General features: G+C 54.1%; 1 protein-coding gene across 1 annotated transcript in view; it reads left to right on the top strand.

Annotated features, from left to right (window-relative positions):
• ITPR3 (inositol 1,4,5-trisphosphate receptor type 3) overlaps positions 1–17,508 on the top strand; it is a 64,416-nt gene that overhangs the window by 33,722 nt on the left and 13,186 nt on the right. Inside the window, 24 exon segments of the mRNA XM_039856152.1 lie at positions 135–276; positions 1,403–1,564; positions 2,091–2,263; positions 2,774–2,893; positions 3,305–3,487; positions 4,459–4,710; positions 4,797–4,941; positions 5,421–5,562; positions 6,279–6,478; positions 7,646–7,775; positions 8,257–8,314; positions 9,382–9,547; positions 10,529–10,693; positions 10,774–10,848; positions 11,286–11,411; positions 12,183–12,305; positions 12,388–12,588; positions 13,601–13,852; positions 14,160–14,217; positions 14,220–14,284; positions 14,417–14,542; positions 15,773–15,893; positions 16,459–16,649; positions 17,237–17,385. Of these exon segments, the coding sequence (XP_039712086.1) occupies positions 135–276; positions 1,403–1,564; positions 2,091–2,263; positions 2,774–2,893; positions 3,305–3,487; positions 4,459–4,710; positions 4,797–4,941; positions 5,421–5,562; positions 6,279–6,478; positions 7,646–7,775; positions 8,257–8,314; positions 9,382–9,547; positions 10,529–10,693; positions 10,774–10,848; positions 11,286–11,411; positions 12,183–12,305; positions 12,388–12,588; positions 13,601–13,852; positions 14,160–14,217; positions 14,220–14,284; positions 14,417–14,542; positions 15,773–15,893; positions 16,459–16,649; positions 17,237–17,385 (3,525 nt within the window).

The raw sequence follows: 17,508 nt of genomic DNA, 5'->3' as shown, positions 1-17,508 counted from the left end.
GAGACCTCGTGAATGCTGTATTTGGTCACAAGGGATGGTTAGCCATGGGGGGATGTGAGAGCACATGGTAGGTCCTGGGGGCTTTCTCATAGTCAGCGCCTCACACTCGTCATCCCTCATGTCCTTTTGTGAAGGTTTGTTATCCAGCTGCTGGAGGACCTGGTGTTCTTTGTCAGTGATGTCCCCAACAACGGGCAGAACGTCCTCGACATCATGGTCACCAAGCCCAACCGGGAACGGCAGAAGCTGATGAGGGAGCAGAACATCCTCAAACAGGTGCCTGTGCCCGTGAGCAGGACCTGCAGTGGCAGGCCTTGGGGAAGGGGCCAGGCCACATGGAACAGGGTGCCTTTTTAACACAAGTTTGCCTTTTCCTGTCTCTAGTTGACCTACAATCTCTACAGTTTCTCATCATTCCCTTTTAATAAAAAAACTATACATTTACTGAGCACTTAGCATGTGCCAGGCACTGCCCTAAGTGCCCTACATGTATTGGCTCATTCGATTCTCTCAACCTGGCGGAGACCCTATTATTATCCCCATTTTACCAGTGAGGAAACTGAGGCACACAGAGGTTGGAGTACACAGCTAGGAAGGAGCAGGGCCAGGATTTGAACTCAGGATGTTGGGTCCACAACTTGTGCTTTAAAAATTTTTTTTCTAAGTTTTTATTATGAAAATTTTCAAATACTGAGAAAGTATTGGAAGAATAGTATAATGAACACCGCACATCTACTGTCTGAATTCACATGTTACCATTCTGCCAGTTTGGCTTCATGTATCTCTGCGTCCATACATCCATCTTCTATGCATGCATTTCAAAATCGGGTGTACCTCACCCCTAAAGTTTTCAGCGTGCACCTTCTAAGAATAAGGACATTGTCCTTCATAAGCACAGTACCATTCTCACACTCAAGGAAATTCGCAATTATACCCTATCTGTATCAAATTTCTCTACCTTTCCCAAAATGTCTTTTTAAAGCTTGGTTTTCTTTTTTGAACCAGGATCCATTATGATTTTCTCACTTCATTCTGTTCTGTCTCTTTGGTCTCTGTTCTAGAACAGTTTTTCACCTCCACCCAATCCCCACCTTTAAAAAATTTTTAAATTACATTACTTTTTTTTATTTTTATTTTTTAACAAGTGAGGTCTGTGTTTTGTCTTTTAAGCTCTGGCCACACTGCCCTGGCCTGCCTTTTCTCTTAGTCGCAGACCCCTTTGCTCTTACCCCAGACTCTGAGCCGGGCCCAGGATCTGAATTGAGATTAGAATTCACGTCGGTGAGGGATGGGCTGAGGTCAGTGTTAGGATTCTGGCCAGGAGAAGGGAGTGAGGTTCCTGGGGAAATCAGGGGTGCAGGCAGGTGTGGGACATCCCTTCTTATTCTCCCTGCTCCCCCAGATCTTTGGCATCCTGAAGGCTCCGTTCCGTGACAAGGGGGGTGAGGGGCCCCTGGTACGGCTGGAGGAGCTGTCGGACCAGAAGAACGCCCCCTACCAGCACATGTTCCGCCTCTGCTACCGGGTGCTGCGGCATTCCCAGGAGGACTACCGCAAGAACCAGGTGCCTGCCTGCCCTGGCCGGAGCCCTCTTGGCCCGGCACTCCCGCTCACTGCTTGCTGGCTTGCTGACTCCACTTGTGCTTTCATTCACTCAGCGAGCATTTACTGAGGCACGCACCGTGTTCTAGGCACTGTTTTAGGCCCTGGGAACATGGTAGGGAACTAGACAGTAGGGCTGGCTTCATGGGCATATAACGTTCTGTGCTGGATTTACTGCTCTGTTGCTGTCTTGAAATGGTTAATATTTAAAAGGGTCCTGCCGTTTCATTTTGCACTGGGCCCCACAAATTATGTAGCTGGTCCTGCCAGACAGACAGACAATTTCAGTCTGGCAGGGAGACAGACCTTGCACTGAATAACTATATTGTATAAACCTCCTCTTCGGCCCAGTGTGGGCTTCCTCTCCTGGACCCCCCCTTTTCCATGATCAGGGTCCCCTGCTGGTGTCAGGGCCCTCTCTTGAGGTCTGGGGCAGTGTTCTGGAGCAGAGCTGCCACCCCAGTGACCCCAGCCTGTCTGCCCCCCAGGAGCACATTGCTAAGCAATTTGGGATGATGCAGTCCCAGATCGGCTATGACATCTTGGCTGAAGACACCATCACTGCCCTGCTGCACAACAACCGCAAGCTCCTGGAGAAACACATCACCAAAACCGAGGTGGAGACCTTTGTCAGCCTGGTGCGGAAGAACCGGGAGCCCAGGTGGGCCCGCCGCCCTCTACTGAGCCCACTCTCTCCTCCCTCCACCCCTGCCCAGGGTAGAAAGTCAGCTGCTGCTGGTTGTTAAAATACTTCTGTCTCTGCTGACAAATTGCCACCTCTCTGAGGCCCTGGTCTTCTAAGCTCCTCCCTGGGCCCCCTCTCCAGTTGGGCTTAATTTAGCAATAAGAGGGTTGATGCCTGGTGCAGCAAGAGGCCCTCAGACCCTTCTCCGGTGACAGAGTCGGTGCTTGCATTGACTCAGTTGTTAAATTTTTTAATATCATTCCTGTCCTTGTGCCTCCTTTATCCTGATTCCCTGAACCCTCACCTAGCCTCACCCCCTGCCCGTGGGCTGTCCCTGGCAGCCCGTCTCCAAACTTTGAGGAGAGAGCAGGAGCAGTTACTGGTCCAGGGAGCCTGTGCTGCCAGCTGGGGGAAGGGGAGGGTGGGCTTCGTCCCCTGGGGCCAGTCTCTGAGTGCCGTCCCCCACCTCTGCTGTCACTACCCCAGGTTCCTGGACTACCTCTCCGACCTGTGTGTATCCAACCACATTGCCATTCCCGTCACCCAGGAGCTCATCTGCAAGTGTGTGCTGGACCCCAAGAACAGTGACATTCTCATTCAGACCGAGTGAGTGATGTCTCCTACCCAATGTCCTACACCCAGGGCTGCTTCCTGCCTGGCTCCCCAGCTGCCTCAGAACTTGGGCCCCATCTGGGTTTAGGCTAGAACTGATACCCATGCTCTCTGCAGATATGTGCCCTGTACCTGCTGTGTGCCCACTTCTGTGCTGGCACTGGGGGAGGGGCAGAGCAGAAAGGGGCACAGGAGAATAAGCCAAGGCCCCTGTCCTCAAGAAGCTCACAGCCTGTTTGGGCTTCTAAGCTGGAGGTGGGTCCTCCATGGGAAGCAGCATGGGAACCTGACGGGCTCTCAGCCAGGCTCTGGGGAGACAGGACTATGTGGGCTGGCCTGCTCGGGAAGGGCTCTGGGTATTGAGTCTTGCCCCTGCTACCTGTGATGGGTGGCATTGGTCTACAGACTTCGGCCGGTGAAGGAGATGGCCCAGGCCCACGAGTACCTGACCATCGAGTACTCAGAGGAGGAAGTGTGGCTCACGTGGACTGACAAGAATAATGAGCACCATGAGAAGAGTGTGAGGCAGCTGGCCCAGGAGGCCCGGGCTGGCAATGCCCACGACGAGAATGTGCTCAGCTACTACAGGTGCCTCTGCTCCAGCTCCTTCCCCTCTTCAGTGCTTCTGTGCCGTTTGGCCTTCTCTGGAAGCCTTCGGCCAGTCCTTGCTGAGGGATGAGCTCCCACGGCTTCAAGGGGGCCTCCTACCTCCACTTGTCTGCAGTGCAGCCTTCACCAGCTGGGCTAAGTGAAGGATGACTGTGTAGTCCAAGGAGCACTGGGTGGCTTTTAGGCCAAGCTCAGCTTAGTGACAGCCCTGAAAGAAACCCAAAACAGGCTCTGTACATATATTTTAAGAACCAGAATACTAGATAACACTTATCAAATGTTTACTGTATACCAGGCCCTGTTTAAAGCCTTTCATACCATCATACATTTAAGCTTCACAATAACCCTGTGAGGTCGGGACTACCGTATTTCTCATTGTAAAGTTGAGGAGACAGGCACAGAGAGGGAGAGGAACTCGCCCAAGGTTACACAGCCATAAGTGGTGGGCCACAGTTCAAACCCAGGCTGTCTGGCTCCAGAGCCCATGGTAGGTAATACAGGGCTGAGGAGGAAGCAGAGGGCATGACATCACCCAGTGCAGAACAAAGCTTCCTATAGTTCTCTTTTCTACAGCTCTCCCGTCAGGGCTGCCCACACTCCCCTCCCCTTTTTTCAGTCTGCCTGAGGCTGGTTCCTCTCACCCCACTCCTCTCCTTTTCCAGTCCCAGCCTTTCTTTCAGCCATCCCTCTTCCCATGAAGACCTGTCCTGGCTGAGCCAGAAAGTGTTTTCATCCTTAGCAAGTTGGGGGAGATTTGAAATACTTATAAGTCTAGACTTTTTCCTTTCACCTCTCTTACTCAGAATTGTGTCCTTTCTGTGATAGTGGCCGGCGCATGGATTAACCCAAGTCCCTTTGTCACCTCCTCAAGTCCTCAACAAGCCTAGGCTCATGCTAGCAGCCTTCACTAGCCCACCTGCCATGTTCTCAGCATCCTCCCTGCCCTATAGGTACCAGCTGAAGCTCTTTGCCCGCATGTGCCTGGACCGACAGTATCTGGCCATCGATGAGATCTCTCAGCAGCTGGGCGTTGAGCTGATTTTCCTGTGCATGGCGGATGAGATGCTGCCCTTTGACCTGCGCGCCTCCTTCTGCCACCTGATGCTGCATGTGCACGTGGACCGTGACCCCCAGGAGCTGGTCACACCTGTCAAGTTTGCCCGCCTCTGGACAGAGATCCCCACAGCCATCACCATCAAGGAGTGAGAGGGGTGGGGGAGGGTGGGCCAGGCAAGGCTGGGGTGGGAAGTCCTCAGGGACTCTCATGCCTCACTGCCTCTACCCTCAGCTACGATTCCAACCTCAATGCCGCACGAGATGACAAGAAGAACAAGTTTGCCAGCACCATGGAGTTCGTGGAGGACTACCTCAACAACGTGGTCAGCGAGGCCGTGCCCTTTGCCAACGAGGAGAAGAACAAGCTCACCTTCGAGGTGGGCTAGGGCTTAGCGGGGCTCTGGCTTGTTCTCTCCCTGGGCCTCAGCTGCTCTCAGGGATGAGGTGTAGGATCCATGACCTCACTTCCCTCAGGAACCCCAAGCAGTGTAGGAAGACAGCGTAGTCTGCTGGGACTCCCCAAGAGGGAGGCTTCTCTCCCCACCTTATCAGCCAGGGTCTGAGTGACAGGTCACTGCCAGGAGCGCCACCTCCTCAACTTCCTGCATTTCTGTTTTATCTCCCCTATAGTAGCCTCCTCTGTAGGCCTCTCTTCCTTAGTAACCCACTGGGCTTGGGCTGCTCTTGTCTGGGAACCTTGGTTCCATGTCCAGGCAGCCCCACTGTCTTAGAGGAACCTCACCCTCATTATACCCTTTTGGCGGGGAGTTTCCAGATCTGGCCTTGCCTTTTATGAGGCCTCGCTCATCATGCTTTGGCCACGCTCACACTCACCAGCCCCGCCTCCTCTCCATAGGTGGTCAGCCTGGCGCACAATCTCATCTATTTCGGCTTCTACAGCTTCAGTGAGCTACTGCGGCTCACACGCACCCTGCTCAGCATCATCGACTGCGTGCAGGGCCCCCCAGCCATGCTACAGGCCTACGAAGACCCAGGTGGTGAGGCTTCGTCCACCCAGGCCATCCACAACCCACCTTCGGTTCCTCAGTCTTCTGTTAGCACCAGAAGTTCTCTCTGATCAGCTCCCCTGAGTAGCCTGCCTCCTGGCTGTGCTGCAAGGGGGCGTCTTTGGGCCCAATCTCCTTCAACCTCAGTTGGACCAGTGGGGCTCCCTGCCCAGGTGCTGTGGAGACCCCAGGGTCTGGGCGAGATGCCTTCCAATACAATTTGGTCTTGAGGAAGTATAAAGGAGGAGGAGAGACACAGGCCCTGCCTGGGGAGCTCCCAGTTAGATAAGGGACACAGCCCTGCTATTGGAGAGTGTGAGGAGGAAGAGGGGCAGGCCGAGCGTTGAGCTGCAGTCCTGCCCTTAGGGACCAGCTGCAGGTGGCATAAACTCGGCTAAACAAAGAGTACATAGAGACTGACACCTGGTTTTTAGTGCTCTCTACACAGTGGCCCCTCAGTTCCTCATGCTTTGTAGCAAGTCTCATGATTTCCCACATGAGATTTCTCACTGATCTCCGCACACAGTTCACCTTCGCCCTGGCCCTTCCTTTTCCCAGATTTGACTTAAAGCTCACTTCTTCCAGGAAGCCTTCCCGGGTTAGCCCTGCCCCTTCTTTAGTGTGGCGTTGCCCTGCAGCTGATAGAGTTAGACTGGGGGCCCCTGCTGTGCACCCTCTTTGACCTCCCTGTGTTCCCAACTCCTCAGGTAAGAACGTGCGGCGGTCCATCCAGGGCGTGGGCCACATGATGTCCACCATGGTGCTGAACCGCAAGCAGTCTGTCTTTGGCGCCCCAAGTCTGCCTGGTGGTGCTGGGGCTGCTGAGCCGCTGGATAGAAGCAAATTCGAGGAGAATGAAGACATTGTGGTGATGGAGACCAAGTTGAAGATCCTGGAAATCCTGCAGGTAGCTGGCCCAGGAGCATGGTGGGAAGTGTTGGGAATAGGGCAGGAGAGTGGCGGCAGGTACAGTGAGGTGGGGTGGAGTGGCTCCCTTAGGTCACAGTGTCTAGTACTGGGAGGCTCCATGACGATCGGCTGTGTAGCTCAGTGGTTCTCAAAGTGTGGTCCTCAGACCAGCAGCCTTATCTGGGGACTTAGAAATGCAGATTCTTGGGCTCCGCCCCAGATTCATGGACCAGAAACACTAGAGAAGGGGCCCACAGTCTGTGCTGTGACAAGCCCTCCCAGTGATTCTGGTGTACACTAAAGTCTGCTCCATCTTCCTGTTGTACAGATGAGGAAAGGAACAGTGGGAGGAGACTTTCTCATGGGCACACAGGTTTTGAAGCAGAGCTAGAGATTTGAGAGCCAGTTTCCTGGCAGGTCAGACAAAGTCTTTCTTCTTGTGGGTCTCCTTTGAGACTCCTCATGAACCCTTGGGGAATGGGTTGATAGGCTCCTTAGAAGGGTTAAGGACCCTTGCTTTTGCCTTGCTGCCACCAAAAGACAGGAAGTGTAATGCAGTGACCTCTATGGGGACTCAGTGTAGGCAGGGCATGGTTGGGGGAGTTAGAGGAGGGGGCTTCTGGTTCATTCCTGGACCTGGGGCTTCCAGATCTGAGTCCTGGGGTATGGCCAGAGGCTTGTGCACCGAGAAGATGGAGGTCAGTCAAGGGTGTGTGCATACCTTGTGTCTTCACCACCCCTCTACCCTAACAGTGGCCTCTACTGCCTCCTCACAGTCTTCAGTATGCCCCTACCCACCCCGGGAGCCCCAGGGTCTGTTTGGTAGAGCAGGATGGGAGGACAAAAACGGGCCTTTGGACCTGGGGAGCTTCATTCCCTTTCCTGTCAGTGTCCAGCCTGGGAAAGAGAGGCTGAATGGTCAGGGGTTGGGAGTGGTTCTTGTCTCATTCTGAGAGGAGGTACAGGAACTAGGGAGAGGATTCCCTGGACCTCCCTGGGGAGGTCTTGGTTATTTTGGTTGTGATGTCCTGGAACATTCCTGAAGAGCTGCGCTGAGATGCCTGAAATCTGGAGCTCATTTGGGGTACCTGTCATCCCTCCAGGAGCAGGATTGGCCTCCTGTCCTCAGAACGGTCCTTACACCATCCTCTCCCTGTTTTTCCAGTTCATCCTCAACGTCCGCTTGGATTACCGCATCTCCTACCTGCTGTCCGTCTTCAAGAAGGAGTTTGTGGAGGTGTTTCCCATGCAGGACAGTGGAGCTGATGGCACAGCCCCTGCCTTCGACTCCACCAGTGAGCCCTACCCCGCCCCACCTCAGATTGAGGCTGACTTGCCCAGGGGTACACAGCAGTGAGTGGAGGATACTCAGGGACAGCTCCCCAGCCCTGCCCCTGCTTCCCAACCTCCAAAGGCCTTTCTTCTCCACTATCTAATTTAATTGCCATAGTGAAGAGGAAGGTCAGGGATCATTCCTTCTATTTCCTAAATGGGGAAACTGAGGCCCATAGAGGGGCAGGGACTTGCCGAAGGTCACAGCCACTCAGAGGCTGAGCCAGAGCAGGACCCGCAGCCCAGAACTCTGCTCATCCCTGCAGGGCAATGGGGCTGCTCTGGTCCCTGCCCTGGTTGGTTCCACCTCCACCCCAGGAAGGGGCAGGCAGAGGGCTGCCACCCAACCAGGTGTGGAAGGGGGTGGTTTGGGTGTCTCCCTGCTCCCTCACTCTTGTGTCCCCCATCTTTCCTGCCCCTCTCTGCCCCTCTTGCTCTCTACAGCTGCCAACATGAACCTGGATCGCATTGGGGAGCAGGCAGAGGCCATGTTTGGAGTGGGGTAAGGCCAGGGTTGAGAGGGATTGTGTGTGAGGTTGGGTGGGTGATGCCGATACAGACTTGAGACCACCTGGGAATTGTCTGCATTTCCCAAGGCTGCGGCTGGCCTCTCCCTCCTCTGTCATTCCCCTTGTGGCCCCTTACTGGTCTCTGGGCACAGGAGTCCTCCTGGCCATGTGCTCTGACCCTTCCTTGTCTGCCCAACCCCAGTGAAATAGGGGCCACTTGGGTCCCAGTGTCATTGTGGTCATTCCCCTGCCTCCATGCAGAGCAGTCGTGCCTATGTGCATCAGGACTTGGCCAGGTAGCTGGAAGGACGTCTGTCTCCCAACCCCTTTTCCTCCAGGGATATAGAGCGGCCTGCTCTACAGAGGGCTGGAGTTGGAGGGGTCACCTAGGAATTGGGGGCTCAACCTTTTCTTTGCCACACCCTTGGAGTCTAGTGAAGCCTTTGGACCCCTTCTTAGATGGCGTTTTTAAATTCATAGCACCAACCAGTGGCATTGAGATACAGTTATCAAAATATTGAAGAAATCAAATTTTAAGTGACAGTTATATATGTGCCTGTTTATTAACACGTTAAATAAAAAACTGCTGGGGTGTAATTAGTACCAGTACTTCGAAGTGGTGATGGATGGAAAGGCTATTTTGCAATTTCTGTAACAACTCTAAAGTGATGTGAAAACATCTGTGATTTTTATTGGTGACAAAGTCATAGGTACCGCTAATTTTTTCTCGTTGAAGAAAGTGCTACGTTTTGGTTAGGGGTTGGTAAAAACAGAGATGTAGTTTTTTCCCCATCTCTGTTCATGGCCCCAACTTCTGTCCATGAATCCCCTTGAATCTCTGCTTCAGTTGCTTAATCAAGGGGAGTCCTGTGGGACCTCGGGGAGCATGAGGGTCACTTGGGGAGCTCAGGGCAGTGGCTATTTGTACACTGGTGAGGAAATGTCAACATTTTTTGCAAATATTATACTGGGCACTACATCTGCTGGATGGGTGGCAGGGAGTGTGCTTGCCCTCGGACAGCAGGGTGCATGCCAACCCTGCCCGCACCCGGTGCTGCAGGAAGACAAGCAGCATGCTGGAGGTGGACGACGAGGGCGGTCGCATGTTCCTGCGTGTGCTCATCCACCTCACCATGCACGACTACGCGCCGCTGGTCTCAGGGGCCCTGCAGCTGCTCTTCAAACACTTCAGCCAGCGCCAGGAGGCCATGCACACCTTCAAGCAGGTGCTGCCCCTGTCTCAGCAACCCCACCCTCAGGGAGTGGGGAGGGAGACCCGAGGACCACCTGGCCCTGGTACTGAGCAGGCAGGCTGCCTTGGCCACGCACTGGCCTGTGCTGGGCACTGGCAAGATGGAGGAGGAGCTCACAGCTCCAAGGGGAGCTTGAGGTGCACAGTTGGGGTTCTCTGCCTTGCTGAGTTCCTTAAAGGTGAGGGCCACATTTTGGCCACTTTTATCTCCTCCCCAGCCTGGCTCAAGGCCTGTCATTTCTTAAGATGTGGAAAGCACTTTACAGTTTGCAAGCTCTATTGCATGCACCTTTGCTAAGTGCTTCAAATCATGTCTGGCACGCAGTTGGCCCTCACTAAGGTGACTGGTTTTGTTTTTGCGATGTCGTATGATCTCGACGGCTCCTTGTGAAATGGGACTGGCATTTAACAAGAGCTTGCTGTGTACCAGACACTGAGCGTTGGACGTGCATTCATGGAATTCTCTCAGCAGCCCTCACAATGTGGTTGCTGTTCTTATCCTTGCTTTACAGAGTGGGGAGATCAAGTCCCAGGGAGCCTTCCTCTCTTATCCACTGATCCAGATCGGATAAGGTGGGAGTCAGGGTTCAGGTCCCTCTTCCAGTCAGCATTTAGCTATGTCAGTATGCTCTTCCCTGCCCTGGTTAGGGTCTGAGTGAACAGTGACAGCCCTAGCAGCATGTGACATGAGGCAGTGAGTAACTGAAGCCAGGTGATGAGGCTGCTCACGACAGGGAGTGCAAGGATGCCTGCAGCCATCAGGGTAGGCTTCCTGGAGGTGGTGGGCTTGTGGCAGGGCCATTAACACTGAGCAGGATTTGGCTCGGTGGAAAAGAATGGTGGTGGGGCAGAGATGCCAGGAGCAGAAACCTGGAGCAGGGTAGGCTCCAGGAGTCTATGAGGCAGCGGACCTGTGGTACCTGTCTCACCATGCAAGCCCATCCATGACATTCAGGTGCAGCTGCTGATCTCAGCCCAGGACGTGGAGAACTACAAGGTGATCAAGTCGGAGCTGGACCGGCTGCGGACCATGGTCGAGAAGTCGGAGCTGTGGGTAGACAAGAAGGGCAGCGGCAAGGGTGAGGAGGTGGAGACAGGTGCTTCCAAAGACAAGAAGGAGGTGCGTGGGTTTGCGGGGAGCTGGGATGGGGATCCCTGGCACGGCTGGGCTTGGCTGACCCCAATTCCTTGTGCCCTTAGCGGCCCACGGATGAGGAAGGCTTTCTGCCCCCACCTGGGGAGAAGAGCAGTGAGAACTACCAGATCGTCAGGGGCGTGAGTGGCTGGGATCCTCAGGGATGGGGTCTGCCTGCCCTGGAGGCTTTGAGGGCCTGGCCTCTTCCTCCTCCCAGCTCTGCCGGCCACTGGCCCTCAAAATAGACATCTTCCAGCTTTTCCTGCATGTTAAAAACAACCCTGCCAAAGTCCAGATGGAATTATTTTAAAGCCGAAAGAATTTAATGAAATTCCATTTCACAGTCACATTGTTTATTTACTTTTATGGGTGGAATTGAGTTTTTAATGCTCCCTTGCCTTATTATGATGTTCTGATTCAGTGGCTATGGCCTTCTTCTCCCTTCCTGTCCGCGATGTAAGCCGGGACCTAGCTGTGGTGGACAGGGCACTCTGAACAACCTGAAGGGTGGGCTGCGGGGAGGGGAAGCCTGAGAAAGAAAGGAAGGGGCTCTGGGCTCACCCCTCTCCCCCACCAGATTCTAGAGCGGCTAAACAAGATGTGTGGTGTCGGGGAACAGATGAGGAAGAAGCAGCAGCGGCTACTCAAGAACATGGATGCCCACAAGGTCATGCTGGACCTGCTGCAGATCCCCTACGACAAGGTGACCTCTAACTTCTGACCTCTGACTCCCAGGGCAGTTTCACCCTGAACCCTGACCACATGCAAACCACACACTAATCCACAGATACATCCTGACTCCTCAATGCAAATTTAATATCATCTCAAGCTTTGACCCTCTGCCCCTTATCCTGATGCATTTTGACCTTGATTTGACCATAATCTCACGGTGATTCTTGACCCTGACCCTAGTTTCCATCTTCTTTTCTGGTCTAATCCTGATAATTTCAGCTTTGTCTTAACCTTTGACCCTTAGTATCCTTACCTTGACCCGTGTTGACCCTAATCTGTCCTCAGCCTCTCCCTGACCCACAGTGTCAACTCTGGCCTCCTCATCCTGACCCCTGACTATGGCTTCTGACCCTAGCCTTACCTTGACCTCGTACTCTGACCTGTTCCCTGGCTCACCTAGGCCCCTGACTCCAAACTTAGTCTCATCTTAACCTTTGACCCTTCACCCTTCGCCTTGACTGACCTTGATATTGATCTGTTCCAAGCCTCACCCTGACTCTTGACCCTGACACTACCCCAGTGTTCACCTGACCCTGACCCCTTAGCCTTACTTCCCTACTCCAGCCTCATCTCAACCTCTGACCTTTAGCCCCTCACATGTTTCCATATTCTGACCTGGAGGCCCAGCTTTCACCTTGAACCCAAGCTCTGACCCACCCTCACACCTGTCTGACTCAGGCCCCAGACCTGGCCTTGCCTGCCTTCTGTGGTGGGCCCAGTACCCTTTCCCCTCTCTGCCCAGGGTGATGCCAAGATGATGGAGATCCTACGCTACACACACCAGTTCCTGCAGAAGTTCTGCGCGGGGAACCCTGGCAACCAGACCCTGTTACACAAGCACCTGCACCTCTTTCTCACGCCAGGGGTGAGGGTGCAGGGGTAGGGGCACCGGGGTGGGTGGGGTGCGGCCAGGACCCCCGCTTTCTGACGGACATCCTGCCACCCAGCTCCTGGAGGCAGAGACCATGCAGCACATCTTCCTGAACAACTATCAGCTCTGCTCTGAGGTCAGCGAGCCTGTGTTGCAGCACTTTGTGCACCTGCTGGCCACCCACGGGCGCCACGTACAGTACTTGGACTTCTTGCACACTGTCATCAAGGCCGAGGGCAAGTACGTCAAGAAGTGCCAGGACATGATCATGACTGAGGTACGGGCAGGGCTGAGGGGCACATGGGACTTGGGTGGTGGCCGCAGAGGAAACTCGGGCGGCGGGAGAGAACCTGTGGGGGCCAGGCTCAGAATTAGAGATTTCACACAGTGGGTCATGAAAGGAACACTGGGGTGCTGGGTGTGGAGGGGCCACAGAGGGAGAACTAAGGTAAAGAGGCAGGTCTCATAGAGCTCAGGCTGCAGCCTAACAACACAAGTGGGACCCAGTAAACTTAGAACTCACACATACATTCCTTCATTTATCATTTATTATCATTTATTTAAAAATCATGAAGCACCTGCTATGTGTTAAGGACCATGTACACCTGGGGAAGTCAGTCAAGTATAAGCTTGGAGGGAATGGGGGGACATGGACCATGTCCTTTGTGCTCATTGCTAGGGCCCCAGCGTCTGGCACATAGTAGGTACTCAGGAAATACCTGATAACCGAAATCAAGAAAGGTGTGAAGGGCTGAGTTTAAATCTGGAACAGACATGGTCTCTGCCCTGGAGCATCTTACAGCGAAGGATGGGCAGGGGAAAAAGGAGCCAACACTAAAGCGAGATGAGACACTGTGTACTGGAAGTGCTGCACAATGTTAATTATTAATTGCTATTATATTACTGTGAATAACATAATCGCTACATGAGGGAGATGCAGTGTGTGCTCTGCAAGGGTTTAAATTAAATGCTGTGGGAGCACAAGGGAGGGAGGGGGTGAGCTGGGTAGGGGCAGGATTAGAAAGGTCTTCCTGGAGGAGGCACCTCTGAGACAAGCCCCAGTGGGACTTCTTTCCCTAGGGGAAGATGGGGGACTTTCTGGGTCCAGGGTTCGGTGTCCCTGATGGCAGAGGGCCCTGAGGGCCAAAATCTCAGGCAGGAGAGGGTTTCCTGAGTGTCGGGTGAAGGCAGGGGTCATGGTCCCAATCTCTCCCTGTGGGCGGGAGAGGGGTAGGGCCCAGGCCCTGCTGGACTGAGGGGTCTGACACGTGTCCCCCTGCTGCATGCAGCTGACCAACGCAGGTGACGACGTGGTTGTGTTCTACAATGACAAGGCCTCACTGGCTCACCTGCTGGACATGATGAAGGCCGCTCGGGACGGTGTGGAGGACCACAGCCCCCTCATGTACCACATCTCCCTGGTGGACCTGCTGGCTGCCTGTGCCGAGGGCAAGAATGTCTATACTGAGATCAAGTGCACCTCCCTCCTGCCCTTGGAGGACGTGGTGTCTGTGGTTACGCATGAAGACTGCATCACTGAGGTGGGCCTGTGCGTCTTCTCGGGGACACTGGGGACTGGGAGAGGTGGCTAGTGGGGCTGGGGGAAGGGCTTGGGAGAAGAGGGGGTGTAAAAACCAGGCCAAGCAGCCTTTTAGCTCTGCATGGAGGGGCAGGAAGAGGGAGGTAAAAGAAAGTAGGGAAGTGGACAGGAACTGGTAGGCTCAGGGAAGGCAGGTGGGATGTGGACCGAGAACAAGGGATGGTCAGGAGGAATTGTGAACTTGTGGAGAGGTGAGCCTGGGTGGGCAGCCCTTCGTGTGCTTCTGACCTCCCACCCCGGCTGCCCAGGTGAAAATGGCCTACGTGAACTTTGTGAACCACTGCTATGTGGACACAGAGGTAGAAATGAAGAGATCTACACCAGCAACCACATCTGGACACTCTTTGAGAACTTCACCCTGGACATGGCTCGGGTCTGTCTCTGTGGGGGCGTGGGCCTGCAGGCGGCCAGGGGTGTTTGGGGGCCTGGGCAGCCTTCCAGAGGGTGGGAGTGGTGGCGTCCTATGTGTTGGACACTCCCAGGCATCTCTCTCTCTTCAACCCAGGTCTGCAGTAAGCGGGAGAAGCGTCTGGCTGACCCCACCCTGGAGAAGTATGTGCTGACCGTCGTGCTGGACACCATCAATGCCTTCTTCAGCTCCCCGTTCTCTGAAAACAGCACCTCCCTACAGGTGTGCTTCTGCCCCAGGCAGCTTTTGCGTAGGAAAGGGGGAAAATCAGCATGTATATTTATATTTGCTCATCGTGAGTATAAAGATATTGCAGGAGGATAAACAAGAGTATTAGTTATCTGTGCAGTATAACAAATTATCCCAAATTATTTAGCAGTTTAAAACAACAAACATTTATCATCTCACAGTTTCTGTGATCAGGAATTACAGTGGGAACTGGACCCTAAAACAGGAATTCCTAAATTCACTTGGTGTGATGGATCCTGGGGTGGCAGGGGATGCCAGGCAGCACTTACTAAGGACAAGGTGGGCATGCTTATCACAACGGAGAGCAGAGCCAAAGCAGGAACTGGGAGAGTCTGATGCACAGAGCACTTTGGTTTTGATCATGGTGTCCCTGAAACTGAAAAGGCAGCCTTCAAAAGTCTTACCTATCCGTATAAGCAGAAAAGCTCCTGGCTAGTGAGCAGAAGTTTGACTTGACTCACTGAATCATAGCCCCTCAGTCAATTCCCAGACTTCACAGCCCCAGAGCCTCTTGAATGAAAGAGCCGCCAGGTTCTCTTGAGGAAGGAGCCTGCTACACCACCTGAATCATACAGTAACCCTGGAAGGATACAGAAGAAACCGATAAAAAGGGCTCCCTACAGGTGGAGGGGTCGAGGGATAGTGCTGCTGAGAGTGGTCAGAAAAATGGTGGGTCCCACTCTCTCAGCAAGGGTGGGTTTATTTTGACACACATGCGTTTGGGCCCTGGGATCTCTTTGGGACTGTGGGACGCTGGTAATTTGCAGTAGCTTTCCCTGCTTCTCAGCAGCCCCGAGGCAAAATGTGAGAGGATAGGAGTGATGGGGTCAAAGGTCGGGGTGAAACTTCTCAAAGTATGTCTTTTTATTACCTTTGGGTTTTTGAACCATGTAAATATATCACCTTTTCACAAAATTAATTTGTTTAAAAATATTTTTAAAGAAAAGGGTCAATGATAGGGAGATAAGTCCCAGGCCTAGACCTTGAGAAGTTCTCACAGGGCTGCCATGTACAGTTGGGCAGGTGGTGCACTGCTGAAGGAAGAGGGTGCCTTTTTCTCACTGGCAGGTAGCACGTGGCAGCCATTGGAAGCTCTCTCCCGCCACCCATGCCCATTCTCCATGGGCTCTGGTCCCTGGGCCTGGGGCTGCCCAGGGTGGAGGGTGGGCCTGGCTGCAGTAGCAGATGTGTTGTTTCTTGCAGACACACCAGACAATCGTGGTGCAGCTGTTGCAGTCCACCACACGGCTGCTCGAGTGTCCATGGCTACAGCAGCAGCACAAGGGCTCCGTGGAGGCCTGCATCCGGACCCTCGCCATGGTGGGTGAGTGTGCCACGGCCGCTGCCTAGCTCCCTCCACCCCTCCCCTCCCTTTGCCACAGGGACACCTGCCCTCACATTAAACACGTTATCCCTAAGCTCACCCTTCATCTGCTCCCAGATGGTTCTCAGTAAGTCCTTCTTGGTGTCTAACTGGCATCTTAGCAATTGAGAAAAGCTGTTTTCTACCGAGTCAGCTCCCCGGAGGAAGATGCTGGATGACATTCCCCAACCAGAGCTTCTAGTGCTTGCGCTGGTCTCAGGCAGGAGAGGCTTGTAGGTTGTTAGGGAGAGTTGGGGAAGGGGAAAAAAAGGTGGGAGGGAAGCAGGGAGGGGTCAGGGTGGATCTAGGATGGAATTAAAGAGGCAAAAACTCCCTTTTTTACCAAAAAAGGGGAAGAGGGCATATTAGTCCAAGTGAGGCCAGGTGGGGGTCCTTGTACCTGAGACCCTCAGTCTAGTTCATCTTGTCCCCCAGTATGGCAGCCTTGGGCCTGGCACCTATAGCTGGCTTAGCCTTCTCACCCCTGACCAGCCCTTCAGTACCTACTACCCCTCTCCCCACCCAGCCAAGGGCCGGGCCATCTCGCTGCCCATGGACCTGGATGCCCACATCAGCTTGCTGCTCAGCAGTGGTGCCACCTGTGTGGCTGCTGCCCAGCGGAATGCTTCCAACTACAAGGCAGCCACGAGGGCCTTTCCCAGAGTCATCCCCACCGCCAACCAGTGGGACTACAAGAACATCATTGAGAAGCTGCAGGTGGGTGTGAGGCATCCGTCATGGTAGTGGCTTTGGAAGGGTGTGTTTTTGAGGAGCATCCCTTCCCAGGAAGGGGCTGGTCAGCTCGTTCCCTCCTTAGGGGCTGCTAAGTGCTGGTCCGGGGCAGGGGACTAAGGGGCATCATTCCAGGAAAGCGAGGAGAACCCAGGTGTCTTTTAGTGGGGTTGGTGTTCATAAAGAGGATCAGAATACCCCTCAGTCCTGAGAGCACCTTTCTGTTTATGCAACACATTTCTGTCCACTGTCTTGGCCTGTACAGGGAGTGTGGTAGCCTGTTATCCCCACATGGCAGGAGACAGAGGTCCTGAAAGGGCAAGTGATTTGCCTGAGGTCACAGAGCTAGAGGAGGGACTGGGAGAAAAGCCAGGGCTTGAGGCTCTGAACAGACAGATGTCATGCTTTGTTCAGGGCAGCTCTGTGGGCCCAGGACCCCTCAGACAGGTGTGGGGCAATCTGTAGGGCTGTTTGTTGTTGGGGCATTGGGAATGGCAGTCAAGCCTCAGTCATCTCTTGGGCCTGGGTGGCCTGTACGCCGCCCGGCGGTGACCCTGTCTTGCCTACCCCAGGACATCATCACAGCCCTGGAGGAGCGCCTGAAGCCCCTGGTGCAGGCTGAGCTGTCTGTGCTGGTGGACGTCCTGCACTGGCCGGAGCTGCTCTTCTTGGAGGGCAGTGAGGCTTACCAGCGATGTGAGAGTGGGGGCTTCCTGTCCAAGTGAGTAGGATGCAGGGTGGGGGTGGAGAGGTGGCAGGGTAGCAGCAGCCTGCGACAGGGAAGGGCCCAGCAGGGACCAGATGGTCCAGAGGTCAGAGGGCTACGGGGTGTTCCTGCCAGAGG

The sequence above is a fragment of the Pteropus medius genome, unplaced genomic scaffold, assembly GCF_902729225.1.
Source record: "Pteropus medius unplaced genomic scaffold, Ma_sr-lr_union100, whole genome shotgun sequence".
NCBI lineage: Eukaryota > Metazoa > Chordata > Mammalia > Chiroptera > Pteropodidae > Pteropus > Pteropus medius.
This window is presented reverse-complemented; position numbering and strand designations above follow the sequence as displayed.